Below are 17,838 nucleotides of genomic sequence, written 5' to 3'. Positions count from 1 at the left end.
GATTTGAGAAAAGGGGGCTTTTCATTGAAGCTGAATGTGGTTGTGGGTTTTTCATAGTCATGTTCAGAAACATAGCAGTGTAGCATGGAATAGGGTTCTTTCCCTTCGATTGTTGGTCACAACTATATCAGCAAGCAAAGCCCAAGCATGTTTAAACAGTACTTTAACCTTATTCTCATATTACTGCTGCCCAAAATAAACATCCAAGAGTGTTTCTGTGGACAGTGCTTCAGATGGTTTTTATCTGCTTTCCTTAGCAGCTGTGCCTTTCGCAGGACAGACAAGACAATGCGCTTTCTCCCTCGAGCCATCATCTTAACTTTCCTAGGTTTTATTTCCCTGTTATGGTGGCACCATCATCATTCTACACCTCAGCAGCAAGGTAAGATATCTCCCTCATTCCTGATCTGAAAGCAACACTAAACTGCCTCAACTAGCCAAAGACGTGTGTTCCAGTGCAATAAATAATCTTTTCTTTCATACGAATTTAGAATGGGGGATTTGGGCAAACATATATGTTGTCACCATTGCATGGAACCCAGCAACCCATTCTTTACAAATGTTGGGGGGAAACCTGCACATCAATGTTATCTACAGTACAGATTTATATAGAATTCATGCTGTCTTAACTACGTTTGCTTTCCTCCCAAATTCTGGGAAATGTAATGGTGAAACACTGGCAATGTTCTTTAAAAAGAAAGTTTAGCTAGGATTCACTCACCAAGCAACAGTCCCCAGAGACTGCCAAAGAAAGGAACTTAATGCTGAACTATTTGGTATCTGTCCTGGTAATATACCATTGGTATTTGGGGTGTCCAAAGCATGTTTTAGGCAACATTATGGCTCTATGTTTAACCTGTCTATAATCTGTCTTAAATCTCTGGAGAAAGCAAGATACACGGTCTTCAGAAAGAAAAAAATAAACACCCCTCCCCCCAGTTCCCAGTTATGGTCCAGAGATGTTAGATTGACCTATGATCCAATTCAGTGACTGCATGCACACAATATGCTTAGCCTAGTGATTAAGTTATTTTCTAGGTTCAGACAATACACTGAATCCTAATAACCTGGGTTGGGTTCACGCAATATGCTCAACTATGAAAAAAGAAACCCTAACCAAAGAGCCAACAGGTCTTTAACTGACCTGGTTATGTATGTTAAAGAAATATAGTTGGTGGAAGACACCTTCTTATGTTCTTAGAATTAAGATATTACAAAGGAGGCCAGAGAAATTTTAATAAATTTAATAAAGCAAAAGTCAATTGTCTCTTTAACAAATATGGCTTCACTGGAAAATCATCCCTTCAAAGCTGTAGTATCCTCTTTCTCTTTTTATACAGACGTTTATCTGTTACTCTTTATTAACAGTGACAAGGAATCGCTCCATAGCACAAGATTAACTTTAGTGACCCAGTAGCACATAACAAGCAAGCAACAGTACTAGAGTAACTTATACTCAGTTGTTTCCTCCTCTCCCTTTCAAGAAGTATCTTAATAATATATAAAAAAAGGTAACTATACTGATGCAGGATAGCATTGAAATAAACACATCCAATAGGTATTTATTTCAAGTGTTCACTTCTTGATTAGCGAATGGTGATAGGGGAAAAAGGAACAGCACCCCCCCTGCCATGCAAGCTATTGCAGGGGTAGATGAACTTTTCAGTGCCTGGGGCTTCACCTTACCCTTTGGGGAGGGCAGGATGTTGAATGGGGTCTGTATCAGATGTGGGTGGGGCCATATGACATATATGGGAGGGGATGTAGGTTTGGGGTCTTTTTCTAGTTTGGTGTAAGATAAACTTGTTTGGGAAAAAGCTATGTTAAGCCCGTATCAGACCTTATAAAACCATTTGGGTAAGTTTCTTGTCCCCAAAAGTCAGGGAACAAAGTTGCTGGTTACTCAGTGGCACAATTGGAGGAGACTACGAAAAAAAGGGGCTTGTGGTCCCAAGTATCTCTAAGGCCACAAGAGCCTTATTAGAACTAGAGAGAGAAATGTTATCATGCAGCTGATTACACACGTTCTTGAATGGCTTTTCCCATCCTATCCTTATAGACCGTCTGACCATCAAAGAGAAGGAGATCGATGTACCCCTCACATTTGACGCTCTGCTACATATTCAACAGGTCAGAAAAAAGACATTGCGGTCTTTTTGCAGGAAAAAGGGCAAACTCACTAAACTTCCTCCTACCCAACAGGAAGCTTCCCAAGCTCTCTCTTCTATTGCAGTGAATAACAAACTGAATTTCCTGTATTGCAAAATACCAGCCACTGGGGTGGAAGACTGGGAGCAGCTGTTGGAAGTGACACTGGAGAAAGAAAATGTCACATTGCAGGTGCCTGTCCCCTATCACCAGGACTTTAATAACGAAACAGCCCTGAGTAAATATAAGTTGACATCAATGGAGGCTCTGCTTAAAGCCTACACAAAAGTGATTTTCATTAGGGATCCTTTCCAGAGACTCATTTCTGCTTACATGCATGGGTTGGCAGACAATCTAACCTTCAAAGAGTTCATTCACTACATCTTATACAGTGGGTCCAAGAATGCCAGTGATGAGTGGACACCATTAGTCAAGCTGTGCCGTCCGTGTCTTGTACAATATGACTATATCGTAATGTTTGGGTTTCTTGGCAATGAAGTACACCATTTGATGCTCCGGTCTGGACTTCCAGATAACATCCAGATGCCTGAGTTCATAGACTCCAAGCTCCAGTGGACATACAACTGGCTAGAAGAACAGATGTTCAGTGAATTATCCCTTGCACAGAAGAAAAGGCTTTGCCATTTCTTTCGATTTGACTTTGCCGCATTTGCCTTTCCCAGGAGTTTGCTCTGGGACCTCATTTGCATTTCTGGAAACAGTTAAGACTACTTTGGCTAGAAGAATGGGTGAAGAGGTTTATAGTCATCAAAGAAGAATGCACAGAACTGAACTGATGAAGCGAAATCTCAGGCTGTTACAGAATGGGGACCTAGTGGTGGTCTTGACATTTGGTGGAAGCAAGTTCCATAATGTAACTATGTGCTTTGTAAAAAAGCACTTCCTTTTATTGGCCCCAAATCTCCTGGAGTTGTTCACAGTCCATTTCTTATTTTATATTCCTCAACGATCTGCAAATATTAGCACCTGACTGCTCACCCCTAATTACATGTCCTTTAGAAACAAATCAAAAGCATTGTCTAGATACAGAGCTTTGGGGAAATCTCACTTCTTACATTCTCCCATAACCAATGTTCCTTCTAATTTCTGATGCGCTGTGTATGGGAAAAAAATGTTTTGTGCAGCTTTTCCCAAACCAAGTACAAATTTGTGCACTACAATATAAGTATATGAGTAAATTGCAAATACCTGTAATAATGGCATGTTAAAATATTTTCATATTTCTTAAAATATGAAATATGAAAAATATAGAAACTAGAAATGTCATATACACACTTGAAAGTTAGGCCTTCAAGTCATTTTGCTGACCCCTGCAGTTTTCTTGGCAATGGTTTTTGGACATGACTTGCCCTTGCCTTCTTCCTAGGAGTGAGAGAAGAGACTTGCCCAAGATCACCCAGCTGGCTTTGTGCCTAAGCCAGGACTAGAACCCACAGTGTCCTGGTTTCTAGTCCAGTACCTTCACCATTGCACCAAACTGGCTCCACACATACATGCTTAAAGATTAAAATATAAACTCCTTACTCACTGATAACTGATAATTGCAATCAATATTTTGTAGCCATTTAAACTTGTTTCTTTCTCTTCTTTTTCTTCTTTTGATATTGTAATGAAAGAATTTGGTGAATGAAAGAATTTGATATTGTAATGAAAGAATTTTTAAAAGAAAAAGAAAAGCATAATACAAAAAGCATTTAGATAGCACCCTCTCTCTCATTTTCCCCCCTTTCCTCCTTCTCTGGATGTATTCTGAACTTATTTAAACTTTAACTATTATTAAGTTAAAAATTAATTTTTTATAAAGTTAACAATAATCATGGACCTTGTGCATTCCAAAACTCAACAGATATTAAATAAACTTTTTTTGGAGGGTTGAGGGAAATGAATTAAACCTGTTTTGGAGGAAGATGCTCCTTCATGCACAGGAAGCTCTGGGGTCTAGAGCAAATTGGCTATCACTGCAAGGCTGGGAAAGGATGGCTGGTTTGCTCTCCCAAGCAAAAGGCACAAGCTCATTGCCCCAGCGTAACAGAAACTATAAGTGTTTCTGTTTTTTTCACCAGTTCTATGTTCTACTTGCATGCCTGCTGAGTTGGTTCAAGAGCCTTTGGTGGTAGATTTTTTTGGAAGCATTTTGAAAGTCCAAGAATACAATACCTATTATGGTCTGGTGGTTAAGGCAACAGGCTAGAAACTGGGAGACCGAGAGTTCTAGTCCCACTTTAGGCATGAAAGCTGGCTGGGTGACCTTGGGCCAGTCACTCTCTCTCTCAGCCCAACCTACCTCACAGGGTGGTTGTTGTGGGGAAAATAGGAGGAGGAAGGAGTATTAGGTATGTTCACCTCCTTGAGTTATTTATAAAAATCATAAAGGCGGGATAGAAAATAAATTAAATAAATAAATAAATAAATAAATAAATATCAGTCCTATCTACTAAAGCAGAAGTCCTCCATTTTTGGCCTTGGGGGTTTTGAGAATATCAAAAATGGCGCTCTTGCAAAATGGCTACCATGGGGGATGTAACCAATTGCAAAGCACACCCTTAGCAGAATGGCCAAGAAGATCTTCAAAGAGGTGCTGGGCTTCACCAGTTAGCCAAGCAAAACACTTCTTCAGAGTGTTTTGCACCACTCTGCTCAGCAACAGCACCACGGGAGATCTGCAGCACCTATGTACTACTGTTATTAGTGCCATTTCATTCAAGGAAAACCATTTTGGGGGAACAAAGAGCAAACTGGTAATTCAGTGCCTCAAAACTACCAACTTGAAATGCTACCATGTTTTAGTGTTAACATAACAGCTTTATCACTTCCTTTCAGCTCAGGTTTGGTAACTGGGGGCAAGAAGCATCCACCAGGGGCTCTAGATTTTAATTGCTTGATAGAGATTTTGAATAAAAGGAATGATGCATTTATGGTGTGTTGCACTGCTTCCCATTTAATCTTTTGAATTATCACCCTTTGTATTCCTGTATTTTTCATGTTACTCTTTTACTTACTGGAGTTATACTCACACATTCCCTTCTGAAATACCTAGAGGTGATATAAAAATCAGAAGCATTTTAAATTTGACTTCTGAAACTATTAAAATACTGTATGTGGAGGAACAGCTTTCAGCATAGGAGCAATACAGTATATTACTGGATCTGATGACTATTGAGACCCTTTCCAGTTGTATGACTGGATGATTCAATGGTGATACAAACTAATGGCCCATATTTGGTCCCTACATTTTGGCAATGTCTAAGAAGTAGAATCCAGACTGGAGTTGTGTGGAGAAGACAACATTTGATTCCCAGTGACTGTAATCCTCAGGGATGAAGGCAGCTTTAGCTTCCCCAACATACATTCTATCAAATACTTTCTCCCATAAATGAGAATGTTTGATTTTCATATTTCGGGGGAGGGAGCAAAGTGCTGCATTTGGAGAGGCTACTGGAGAGGAGAAAACCTTCTGCCTTTCAAGGCATTCAAGGTTGTTCCAGGCAAATATCCAGAAAGGAGAGAAGCTATGTGTGCTCTCAGTCATTATAACATGGTGTAGAAACAACAAAAGCATTTTAAAAGCATATTTATTTTTCAAAATGTTTCCTTTAGAGCAGACATCCAGATTGATCATAAAAGAGTAAGCTCATTCAGAAATGTCTGTAATGTATGCAGTTAAAATTAACCTGCATGCTTCCTGGAAAAGTAGCCTTCTTGTGAACAATCATTAACAACAAGATGTTACTAATAGCTACTGCTTCTTTTGCAAAATATCATACAGCAGATACATCAAATTTGTATCCTTGCTTAGCATCACATTTTATGAGCTAAGTATTACAGACTTTGTTAGCTCTTAAAACAGGCCAGTGACAACTTTTTCTTTCTCCGAAACTAGGGATCACCCAAGGGATGGGGTTTTCACAATAAATTCAGTGAATAAGAAACAGAAAAGTAGGGCTTCAAAATGGTCTTTTTCTTCAACAGGTCTTTGAAGGTGCCTCATGAAGTAACACACACACCCACTTCTTACGACTGAAGTGAGAACAACTGCATTGCTTTACTTCATGTCACTCAACAGCCTCACCCAACACTTTCAATAATCAGAAGAGGTTCTGCCCATGACTTCAGATACTGGGTGTTTTAGAGGTGGTCATCAGAGCAACATCAAATGCCTCAAGAATAGTGTCACTTCTACGGTACAAAATGCCTGATTGAAGTGAATTGCAGCTACAGGCCTAAAGGAAAATCTCATCCTAAACGGTAACACAGCATCATTGCCAAGGTCAACCCCAGGATGGTGATAGATCCCAGTTGCCACCAAAAAAAAAAAAAAAATGGAGGCAGAAGGAAGAGGCAGCAATTGATCACTGGCCTAATAATACACCATGATTTGCCCATCTCATGCATCAAAATTAGAGCAACTAGAGGAGTCAGGACATTGATAGCACTGTGGAATAATCAACCCATTCTTTCTTCCATCAGAAAACAAAATGATAACTGTCAGCACCAAATACTAAATATTCATTAGTAAATGATGAACAATAGTTGCAACCAATGTATTTTACCTTATTATTAAATAGTACCACAAGGTCATTTAATAATCAGCATGGTTGTATCATATTACTCTACTGAGCAACCACTTGGAAAAACACCAGGTTGGATTACAGTTTATTCATACTTAGAGTACACCTACTGAAATCAGTGGGAATTACATTAAAATGAGTCTGCATTTGGTCCATTCAAGGTTTGGATTGTCAGTGCTCGTGAATGTACTCACTTTTGACTCATTTCTTTTCTTAGAAAGCAGTAAAATGTTGCATGTTCTTGTTTCTCTATTCTAGGGACCACACATTGCTTTCATATAATTTTCTTGGTATCAACAAGAAACCGCATCCCAAGAGCACAAGGCAAAGGATCTTTGAATGATACCATTTCCTGGTTTCTGAATATTTGGAAATGAATTTGCATTAACTGACACTGGTTCAGACCCTAAAAGACTGTAAGGAGCTATATAGCACAAGGAGTGCAATGGGATTTGATGTGGGAGAAATGGAGTGCAAGTGAGTTATATGGTGAGTATATGGCTTTCAGACCGTTCTAGTATATTATGAACTGACTCATCTTCAGGGAACAGGTCCAGCCAGTTTGCCAGGACCTTTCTTCATCTGTCATGGAGCTAGTATGACCAACTTCCAGGGTTCTTCCCATTTCTCTAATATTTGAGGGCTCATTAACTATTATCTATAGAAAATATGTTTACATTTACAATGTATTTCATTTTATGTTATTCATTTTAAAATTTATGGATTTGGGGACATGTTCACTGTGAGTACAGAATGCAACAATAATAATAACCCTAAAATGCTTTAATAGCCTCCACACAAAAATATCATAGCATGGAATGGACAAAATGAAAAAAAATAAATATCAATGTAGCGTAGTGTTTGTCTAAACAAACACTATATTGCAAAATATGGGAAGACAGTACTCTCCAATAAGTCTCCACAAATTGTGCTTTTATGCAATCCCACAATCCTCGGTGTAGCCTATCCATTTTTTGACAAAACTAATAAAGATAAAGCACCATAAGTTGTGAGAAAAACAGCTTTCTATGATATATCCACATATAGGTTACTGATATCCTGTATATATCTACTCAAAAGTAAGTCCCACTGAGCTCAATGGATCTTAAACCCATGGGGTTTAATTAGGTATTGGATTGTAATGGGCCTCGCATCTCCTGCCTGGGGTGATTCTCCCACTCTAGCTAAGGGGACAACTCTGATTTCACTCTAGCAAATTTGAGAGAACAGGAAACTGAAAGCAGAGGTTGAAAGTGCCTCAGTTAGCCATTAAACTACTTCTCTCATCCTTAGTACGCAAAAGGAAAATGAAACAAGTGCCTCTCCTCACTGTCTTACCATCTTCAGTCATCCATCCAAAAGATTAAGAAGAAATGAGATGTGAAGATGATGATTAATTGGTTGCATCAAATCAGCTAAAGTAGCATTTTTGAGACTGGATGCCATGATTGCACTTGAAAAGTGAACATATACATAGATTGTGTTTCCCTGATCTTTGCTGCAAGCTTAAATGAACCATTGCAAACTTTCAGTTCACAGAAAGAAAAGTCATTTTCTCTCTGCCTTTGTTACATTTACAACCCAGCAATAATCCATTAAAAATAACACTTTTCTTGGCCAACTGATGATTCCACAATTGGATTATAAAGTTTTATCAATCAGCAGGGTAGACGTGAAATACAATTCTGGTTTCAGCTTGGAGGTGCTGCTTTGTTTTGGTCCCTGGAGGCAAAACCAGTTTAATGAGTGGAGATAATTTGTAGAGATGTCTTCATTCACACTCTCACAGACCATGGTTTGAAAGTTCCTGGTTCTGCAGGTGGACACTAAAAAATAAAAAATGAGATAGGGACAAATTATAGGTGCTTTGGTTTCAAATATCTATCCCTATTCCCAAATCTGATATTTTTTAGAGATGCTAAGTTGTAGAATACATCTAATTTCAGATTTGCATATCAAACATTCCAACTTCAATTTCTGGCATTTCCAGGTAGGGCTGAAAAATAGCTTCTGCCTGAAGTCCTGAAGAGCACCAACAATACTGGGTTTCATCGGGCAAGAGTCATTTTTAAGGATGAGGAAAGCTGTTAATTTTGTTTTCTCATAGTAATTTCTGTAGCTACAGTATGTTGAATTCAATTCACTGATCTTGAAACCTTTTTTAAAAAATTGTACTAAAATTGTATGAATTTTGGTGCACATTTCTCTAAACATATGCAATTTTGTTTGCAATTTTACCTGATGTTTAAAGTTTTTGCAAATAATTTTTGTAACAGAATGTATTGTGGTGCATTATTTTCATTAATATCTGCATTTTTAATGAACTTTTCCTTAATATACATGACTGCATTGGCAAACTTCTCAAAAACTCTTATTTCAGAAAAAGTGTACTTCAGTGTACTGGCTAAGAGACTAAGGTACAAATCAGAAATCTTTGGTTCAAATCTTGCTTCTCCCATAGACTCCCTAGGAGATCTAGTTTATAAGTTTATGGTGAAGATTCCAAGATCATACATCCTAAAGAGCACCATACAATTGTTAAATGTTGTAATCACTAAGTGTTAGGGAAAGCCATTGCCAGTGAAAATGTATTCAAAGCTGGCTCCTGGTTCATGTTAATCTAATGATCAATGAATTATACTCCAGAGGAGCAAAGGAGATAAATTAACTTACCAGTTTAGTGAAGGCATCAACACAAGCATTACGTATTCTCTCTGGAGTAGCTGGACTGTCTAATCTGAATGACTCTTTCAATCCAGATTCTTCCCTTGCATAGACAATTGCATCTTTGATGGCATAAAATACGGAGGCTGCCAAGAACAATGGAGGCTCACCCACAGCCTATGAAGATAAAAGAGCATGCAATGTTGCATCAACAACTTATTCTCAGCCTACAGCAAGGTGTACATATCACATATCCTTACTGATTTCATTGGACCACATTCTGTGGAATTACTAGGTACAGTGATGGAAAAATGTATCTTTGGTGTATAATTTGCTTTTTTCACTGTTGTACTACTATGACATCACCAGCTAACTTGCGGATGCACCATTCCTTTTATATGCAACCAATGGGGACAATCTTGTAAGAGTGTGGATTTGGAGAAGATAAATGTTTCCTGATCACATGGAAGGGGTTTCTTGGCAGGACTCATGGCAACATTTCCTTCCTTCACCCCTTTTCCTTTCAGCCAGTGGCACTATTGATTTGATATAATATTTAATTAGAGAAATTAGGTTTGTAAAACACACTAAACTGAGCTCAAACGGAGTTGCATAGTTTGTGGTTCAGCATGTTTTATGGACCAGACCATCACATTAAGCGATAATATGGTTTGGCTGCTATCTACGGTATTTTGTTAAGCTGCATATAGGATTTAAAGTGTTCTATGCATGCAGCCAAACAGTACTTAATTAGTGGAGAAACATTTACAATATAATAATCATTCTACACCCAGGAACACAAGTAAACAAAATGAGCAATTCCAGATCATCCTACAGTACGGTCATTAAAATCTTTTAAGGCAGGATAATATGGAAGAGATAAATAGAGCTGAAAACATATAACATTTATATTCCACAGTGTAGAAGTATGAAAATCATTACACACTGATGCTCCAGCTAAAAGTTGCTGCCTCAGCATTGCCCTGTCCTATAAATGCTACCCATTTTTTAAATGCCTGTTTTAGAATGGTAGATGCAACAACAAAGAGAGAGTAAGAGAAAGAAACCAAGGCAAAATCACAAATAGAAAGGGAGAAACAAAGATATTCTGCAATCTAGCATAGAATTAGCCCAGTGGTATGCATGAGCTAAAATACACTTGACTGTATTCCGGTTACTGACTTAAGCAATCAAAGCAAGGTCCATGTTGCCACTTGTAATGAAATATCTGGAGTACAGAAGACATGAAGAACAGTGTTCTATCTTGTATGTATGTTTAATATGTTTCTTATAACTCTAAATTTTTAACAAAGTGGAAAAATTTATCTCCCAATGACACACTTACCTTAGATGAATAAATGGCTTTGCTGTTTGGAGAATCCCGGAGAAGAGAAACATAGAACTCTGACGGAATGTCACCAAATGCAGGGATTTTGTACATTCCGGGCCCTCGGGTATACAAGTTGCCTTCTGGGGAATAGCGCAGCTCCTCTAGGGTAAACAGCCCAATTCCTTGGACAAATGCTCCTTCAATCTGCAAAAGTAAATCAAGTCCAAATTATTTCTTTTCCTTTCTCTTTTCCCCCTTTGATAACAACTGAAAGACAAAATGGGAAGAGTTAAAACCACCTGTTGCCAGGTTCCTGCACGCATGCTTAGGCCAGCTTCCTAAATGCTTGATTAAGACTGCAAACCTATTCCCATGTCCTTGGGAATAGGCCCCGTTGGATTCATTAAAGCTGCATGGAAGCCTTCCCATCAATCCAAGAATTGGATTGGACTGCTCAGTCCAAAGAATTCAGAGCCAGACTGCAATTCCTTTGTGCTTAAGAAAAACAGTTTTTGCAGGCACTTATGTAAATTGCACTGTATGTTGCTTAAAAGAGTGGCAAAGCAACTAATAAATAATAAATATATTACTTTACCATCTGTTGTAAGCAATGGTTTAAACTGCATGCTTGCTAATGCATTGGGGCGTTATACTAAACTGAATTAGCATTAAATGCCAAGTCTCAGACTCCTCTCAGGTATGGCCATGAAAGGCAGATCCAAGTGGTCTGTACAGATGCTGACTCTGAAGTACTTTCACAGTAAGCATTTCAGATAAGCCCCTTTCCACCACTCCCTACCATTTTCTCTGGTAAGGTTGGCTTCCCTCCAGGTATCTACATGCTCCAAGGAAGTTAGTTTTGCTACAAGCTTTTGCACATCCAGAGTAAATGTTTGCAGGATCCTGGGCTACACACATTTGGTCATATATGCATATGCATTCCTCCTGCAGGCATTTACACTGAACCTGTGACTACTACAAGGAAACTTGTTATTTGAGTAATGTTGGCAGAAAAAGTGATTTATCCTGAGGACATGCATGGTGAGTGGTTTGACTTAGATAACACTGAATGGGGCTTGTTCCCAAACTCCAAACTGTAGTTAATTTAAATAATTGTAGTTATTTAGAAAAATAAGCCAAGATCATAAATATTTAAGGTGGCTTATTTCCCAAAATCATAGATAAGATGAATCAAAACCTTTGATCTCTCCTAGAGATAGGTGAAGCCCATGAGGATGCAGAGGCACATGCTAAGGCATAATTAATATTAGATCCAAACAAGGTTAATGTCATATTGTAGATGAAAGAAGCAATGTTAATTTAAGGTTAAGAATATGAAACATAAATGAAAAAGTCCTTGTAAACAATTTTTATCTACGGTACAAGAAAAACAGCTGCAGATAATGTTTGGAGGGTACCTAATATAATAAATGTTATAAGTAAAATGTTAACCAGGAGCAGCTGTAATATTGCCACATATTGAATATTTGCCAGCTCAAGTATGTATATATGCAACCAGATTGTATGACTAAATAATGGGTTTGCAGCACTATATTTAGCTGGTACAGGAAACCTCATGGTTAGGCTACATATCTGAATTCAGTAATTTAGGTGAATTGCAGCACAGGTTAAAATGAAGAAATGCACTCTAAAATAGAAGGTTCAGTCTCTCCAAAACATGTGAGTATTTTCTGAAATGAATCTACATTGTAATGAAGTGACTTGAAGTCATCAAACCATTTTCCTTTTTCCAGCTGGCATAAAGATATGCATCATGTGCAAAACACCTGAAGGCAAACGCAACCTGATAATAAATTAGCAATTAACAGTTTCCTATGTTCCTAGTTCATAGTACTGCTGCTGTTTACCAAGCCTTTTGCTATTTATTAACCAATTTAATCTGCCTGTCTGTATACACATTTATTTTAGGTTCACAGAGTACAGACAACTTGTACTGCTTACCTGCCCTATATCTATAGCTGGGTTCAGGCTGATGCCAACGTCCATCACAATGTCAGTGCGAAGATTCTAAATATCGAAACAAGTAAAGACTGAGCAAACACAAGGCTAACCACATATTATTAATTAAATATGGATACCATTTGACTTGATGCTTTCGTAAGTTTTCTGGTCTGTGTTCCATAGAAGGGAAAAGTTTTCATCTGAGCTGGAACTGTCCAGATCAAAAGTCAGCCTAGATATTGATTCACCAAGTTGCCAAGGCAACTCTCAGTGTGCCTCCCAGATCCCGATCCCTATACTATACTATACTATACTATACTATACTATACTATACTATACTATACTATACTATTACTATTACTATTACTATTACTATTACTATTACTATTACTATACTATACTATACTATACTATACTATACTATACTATACTATACTTAGTGATTTAAAAAGTTATCCTGAACTACAGAATTCATTGCTTTGGCCTTAAAGTCAAATAGCCAGAGCCCTTTGGACTTAAGTGTCAGGATGGCCTTCATATCTCTGGAAATCTACCATCACTATGAAATCAATGATTAAAGAGAAATCAGAGATATAGAAGATTATAAAAATTCCACCACAAATTTGGAAGTGGTTTTGCCAATTTCATACCCAGATTTTCATATTTTATGCTTATTTATATTGTATTTTATATTTGTAAACTGTTTTATTTTTATAGGATTTTAATTGTAGTTTAATTTTATTGTAAACCACCCAGAGTCCCTCTTTTGGGGGAGATGGGCGGTAGCAAAATTTGAATAAATAAATAAACAAACAAACAAACAAACAAACAAATAAATAAATATCCAGTTTTGCCAATCTACCAAAAGCAAAATACAATAAGTGGGTTTTAAAAGATCTACATAACCCTAGTAAAGGATAAACCCAGAGAGAAAGATTTGAAAGAATGAATCTAAAGCCAAGAATAACTTCTCCATTAAATGCATTCCTAATTTCTATATAGAATGTCCCTCCATACATCAAAACAAAGAAGTGCTTTTAACTGTTCAGTAAGTCTGCTTGCCTTGTGATCACCAGTCAAACAGTCTATCTCAACCTCAGAACAAGCAACGCCATAGGAGAAGTAATGGAAGGGCTTTCCTGCGTTCTTCGAGAAGTCATAGCCGACATCAGGAATTCTTAACAGAGAGAGAATGAAAGGAGGAAAATATAAAATCATCAGAGATGTTATTATAAGATACCAAAGGCAATGCATGAATCAGTGTATGAATGTGGTCAAAGCAAGGTTGGTTTGTAAGGATAAAAAGGGATGGAGAAGTATAGTGTATGGTGTAGGAGTAAACTAGATTAGCTATATTTCATTTTCTTTTGCTTATCTCATGTCTTTAATCTCTTTGGCCTACTGTTTCTTATTTTTCTGCACAATGTTGCTTACCCTGAAAGCAAATAGCAAGGGATATGTTTGTATGCAGGAAAAGATTTATTATCGTTGCAGTGAAATCAGTAATTGTGATTTAGTCCAGTGGAATCCTAGATAGGCCAGAATAACTGAAAATTATTAGAGTGAAGCAATATAGGGGATTCTGAGGATCAAAGCAGTGATTCTTATTAACCAAGGGACTGAAAGCAAGACATTTGCACTTTAGAGCTAGTCCTCAAAATCTGGAGGTAGAATTCTGAGAGGGCCTGAGTAGAGGAATTATTTCAGTTGTTTCATGAAATAAACTGCACCCATTTTATTTCTCTCTGTTTCAGCATTCTTGCTCCTCCCCCTCTGGCACTCAGCCACAAAAACATGTAGCCATTTTTCCCTAATTCTTATGTACTATTTAGAGCATGCAAATATCTTGACTCAAGTCAAGACTGCAGTCTGGGATTTCAAGAGTAAGTGGAGTTAACAAGCTTATTATATTAGTAGAAAGCAGATAAGAGACAACTCTTTGACATCTTTTTTTTTATTATAAGCCCATTTATGAAATTAGCTTATACATAAATCCCCAACAGCAGAAATGATACCCAAATGCCAAGAGCTTGTGACATTCTGCAGATCTTCTCTCTGATAGTTTCACTCACCTAAAAAATCCTGTAGCTGACAAACTCACACAACCATGATAGGCTGCTAGCACCTGGTGAAAAAAGCATATAGATACTTGTTAAGTGTTTCTCAAACTGGGATAACTGTAATATCCTGGGGAAAATGGAAGTGTTTTGTTGAGTAACACAAGCATTCAAAAAGGAAAACATCATTATCAACAAAACATTACAATAAAAAACAAACTTCCTCTCAACTAGTAATGCTCAACTTTCAAAAACATACATATATCTTTGCTCAAAATCACCATAGACAAAAGGCTATTTGAGACTGCAGTCCGATATCCTGAGGCACGTAGCCTACGGCCCTCCAGTTGTTGCTTGTCTACAATTCCAAATAGCTGCAGCAAATGTGGAAAAATACTGGGAATTGTAATTCAACAGCATCTGAAGGACTACACGTCTACTTCCTCACCATTTCTCTTTACCTAGAAGGGTGTTCCATAGAACTGAATGGGATTTCCTTCTGAATAGAAATGTACAGGACTGCATTGCTAAATACTGAAATGGCTTATAATTGTGTTTTTACACTTGCTAACTCAAAACTATGGGCAGCCTTGTTCTGTACTGATACTGTTACATGCTCTAGACAAGCTAGATGGCAACATCAGGCTAAACATGGCTGACATAGAAATCTAAGTTGCATTGGCCTTTATTAGTACATGTATGGGGGACTGTTTGGAAAGTCCAGGGCTGTAGGCTAGACTGGGAAATTGAAAGGCAGTGGGAAACTGTTTCCATATCATGCCAAGAAAGCTGCATGGATGTATCACCAGGAGTTAAGCTTGATTAATTGATGGTAAGCAACCTTACCATCCTGTAACAGATAAAAATATAGAACAGGGCACATTTACCACCATCACACCTTGAACAGGATACACCCTGTGTAGACCACAGTGACATGAATTGTCAGCCTTACAGCTAGGGAATTCTAGAAGTTAAGTTCCACAAAACTCCACATATCTGGAAGATGCCCAGGTTGGGGAAGGCTGCCATACAATGTTAGTGCAGAATCAAAATGCAATATGACCACAACAATACAATGATATACCAAGCAGTTAAGAAAAAGTAGCATGGGGTAAAGCTGCTTAGAATTTGCAATGTTACAAGTGATTTCACTTGAGAAGTATAGTAGCCTGCCTGTAGAATTTCAGGTATCCTTTGTAAATCTTGCAGAGCTTACCATGCCTGTTAGACATGTAGCAGAAAAGTTGCTAGAATGTTAGTCAGTCTTCTTACTAACCCATGTAGTCCTTTACCAGAGCAGAAAGTATGGATAGTGTATAGGTAGCACATTTACGCTATACTTCAAAAATTTAATTTGTACTGGATGAAAACATACCCAATCTTCCCATGATCCTTTTGGGTTAGCACATCTGAATGGCTCCAATCGTTTTAAGATGGTCTGGCAAGCGTTCTAAAAAATAATCCAAAGCACAGAAAAAATTGTTACAAAGATAACCTCTACTCTGCCTGCAGATTGCAAATAAGTCTACATATTTTTATTTGTCTGAAACTGACCTCAAATGAATAAACATATAATGACCTATTGTAGATTTAAAATTGCCATGTCAGATACTTTAAAGCAGCAGCTTCTCTGCTCATATACTTTTATCCTAAAACAAAATCTGCTCAGAGATGCTCACTATGCTCCCTTTTATAGTGCAAACCAGATAAATTGTTTCTTGGACTCCCAAGCCAGACAGACTAGTGCTAGCAGCAATGATTGTGTGAGTCAAACTTTTCTAATCTTTGTGGGACGGTAACTCACAGATGTATTCCCAGAATTCTAGCCCTTGGCCACGAAATCCAAAAATTAGAATTTGATCCAACACATCTGGAGGATAACAGGTTGTGGAAAGATACCTCAGAGATACTTTAGAGTCATCTGTTATTGTATCATTGTTTATCTCAAGTTAAGTATCCATGGAATGGATGACCAGAACAACCAGACATTTATCATTCCTAATGTCGCTATTTTGAGCAGCAGAGGAATTCCAGGGTCTCGGGCAAAGGTCTTTTCCACCAACATATAGGTAATGGGACTCCATCACTTATTTAACCATTTCCTTTCACATTAAATATTGCACTGATAGCACCTTTTGGAGATTTCTGGGCGGTGAAGCCAAGTCATTTGGAGTGGGGCCCTGCTACAAACTGAGAGCCACAAAATTATGTGTAAGTAATATTCCTTACAAAAACAGCCATCCCATTGATATCAGCACTGACAGAAGCAGCTGTTGGAGATGCATTTGGCACTGTGTTGGTGCTTGTCTCACTTATATAGATCTTAGAGGTAGGGATCCCCAGAGTCCTGCTGGCAACCTACAAAGAGAACATTGGATTCATTGTTAAATGTTACACTGGCCACAACCCAGAGATACAGAACACTATGGATAACTCTTTTTTTTTTCCTTTTCTCAACAAGCAAGCCAATCCTGCCTCCCATCAGACATCAATCGCAAGTTGTAATTTAGCAAGGGAAATAAGGGAAAAAATCCAGATTTTAGTGGGGTATCTCATCTCTCCATGTCAAGAGGTTTGCTGGATTGCAGAAACTGTTATTATAGAGTAAGTAGAGTAAGTAAGTAGAAGAACAAGTGAGGCATATATTAAAACAGCACAGTGCTGTTATATATTTTGTTGTTTATTCGTTTAGTCGCTTCCGACTCTTCGTGACTTCATGGACCAGCCCACGCCAAAGCTTCCTGTCGGTCGTCAACACCCCCAGCTCCCCCAGGGACGAGTCCGTCACCTCTAGAATATCATCCATCCACCTTGCCCTTGGTCGGCCCCTCTTCCTTTTGCCTTCCACTCTCCCTAGCATCAGCATCTTCTCCAGGGTGTCCTGTCTTCTCATTATGTGACCAAAGTATTTCAGTTTGGCCTTTAATATCATTCCCTCAAGTGAGCAGTCTGGCTTTATTTCCTGGAGGATGGACTGGTTGGATCTTCTTGCAGTCCAAGGCACTCTCAGAATTTTCCTCCAACACCACAGTTCAAAAGCATCGATCTTCCTTCGCTCAGCCTTCCTTATGGTCCAGCTCTCGCAGCC

The 17,838-nt window shown here is 38.2% G+C and overlaps 2 protein-coding genes across 2 annotated transcripts in view; one reads left to right on the top strand and one right to left on the bottom strand.

Moving 5' to 3' along the window:
- Positions 1-218: 218 nt before the first annotated feature.
- On the top strand, positions 219-5,164 carry LOC134498369 (carbohydrate sulfotransferase 14-like). Its single transcript, XM_063304447.1, has 2 exons — positions 219-382; positions 2,060-5,164. The coding sequence occupies exons 1-2, from the start codon at positions 289-291 to the stop codon at positions 2,872-2,874; spliced, it is 909 nt and encodes a 302-aa protein (XP_063160517.1). The 5' UTR covers positions 219-288; the 3' UTR covers positions 2,875-5,164.
- Positions 5,165-6,458: 1,294 nt separating this feature from the next.
- The window catches only part of XDH (xanthine dehydrogenase), a 58,838-nt gene continuing 47,458 nt past the window's right edge, over positions 6,459-17,838 (bottom strand). Inside the window, exons 30-37 of the mRNA XM_063304426.1 lie at positions 16,980-17,108; positions 16,126-16,200; positions 14,766-14,818; positions 13,756-13,870; positions 12,694-12,759; positions 10,747-10,935; positions 9,411-9,578; positions 6,459-8,563 (exon numbers count right to left, since the gene is read on the bottom strand). Coding sequence (XP_063160496.1) covers positions 8,513-8,563; positions 9,411-9,578; positions 10,747-10,935; positions 12,694-12,759; positions 13,756-13,870; positions 14,766-14,818; positions 16,126-16,200; positions 16,980-17,108 — 846 coding nt within the window. The 3' untranslated portion in view covers positions 6,459-8,512. The remainder of the gene's footprint in view (positions 8,564-9,410; positions 9,579-10,746; positions 10,936-12,693; positions 12,760-13,755; positions 13,871-14,765; positions 14,819-16,125; positions 16,201-16,979; positions 17,109-17,838) is intronic.

This window comes from Candoia aspera, chromosome 1 (genome assembly GCF_035149785.1).
Source record: "Candoia aspera isolate rCanAsp1 chromosome 1, rCanAsp1.hap2, whole genome shotgun sequence".
Taxonomy (NCBI): Eukaryota; Metazoa; Chordata; class Lepidosauria; order Squamata; family Boidae; genus Candoia; species Candoia aspera.
The sequence above is the reverse complement of the archived record's forward strand: the minus strand, read 5'-3'. Positions and strand labels throughout refer to the sequence as shown.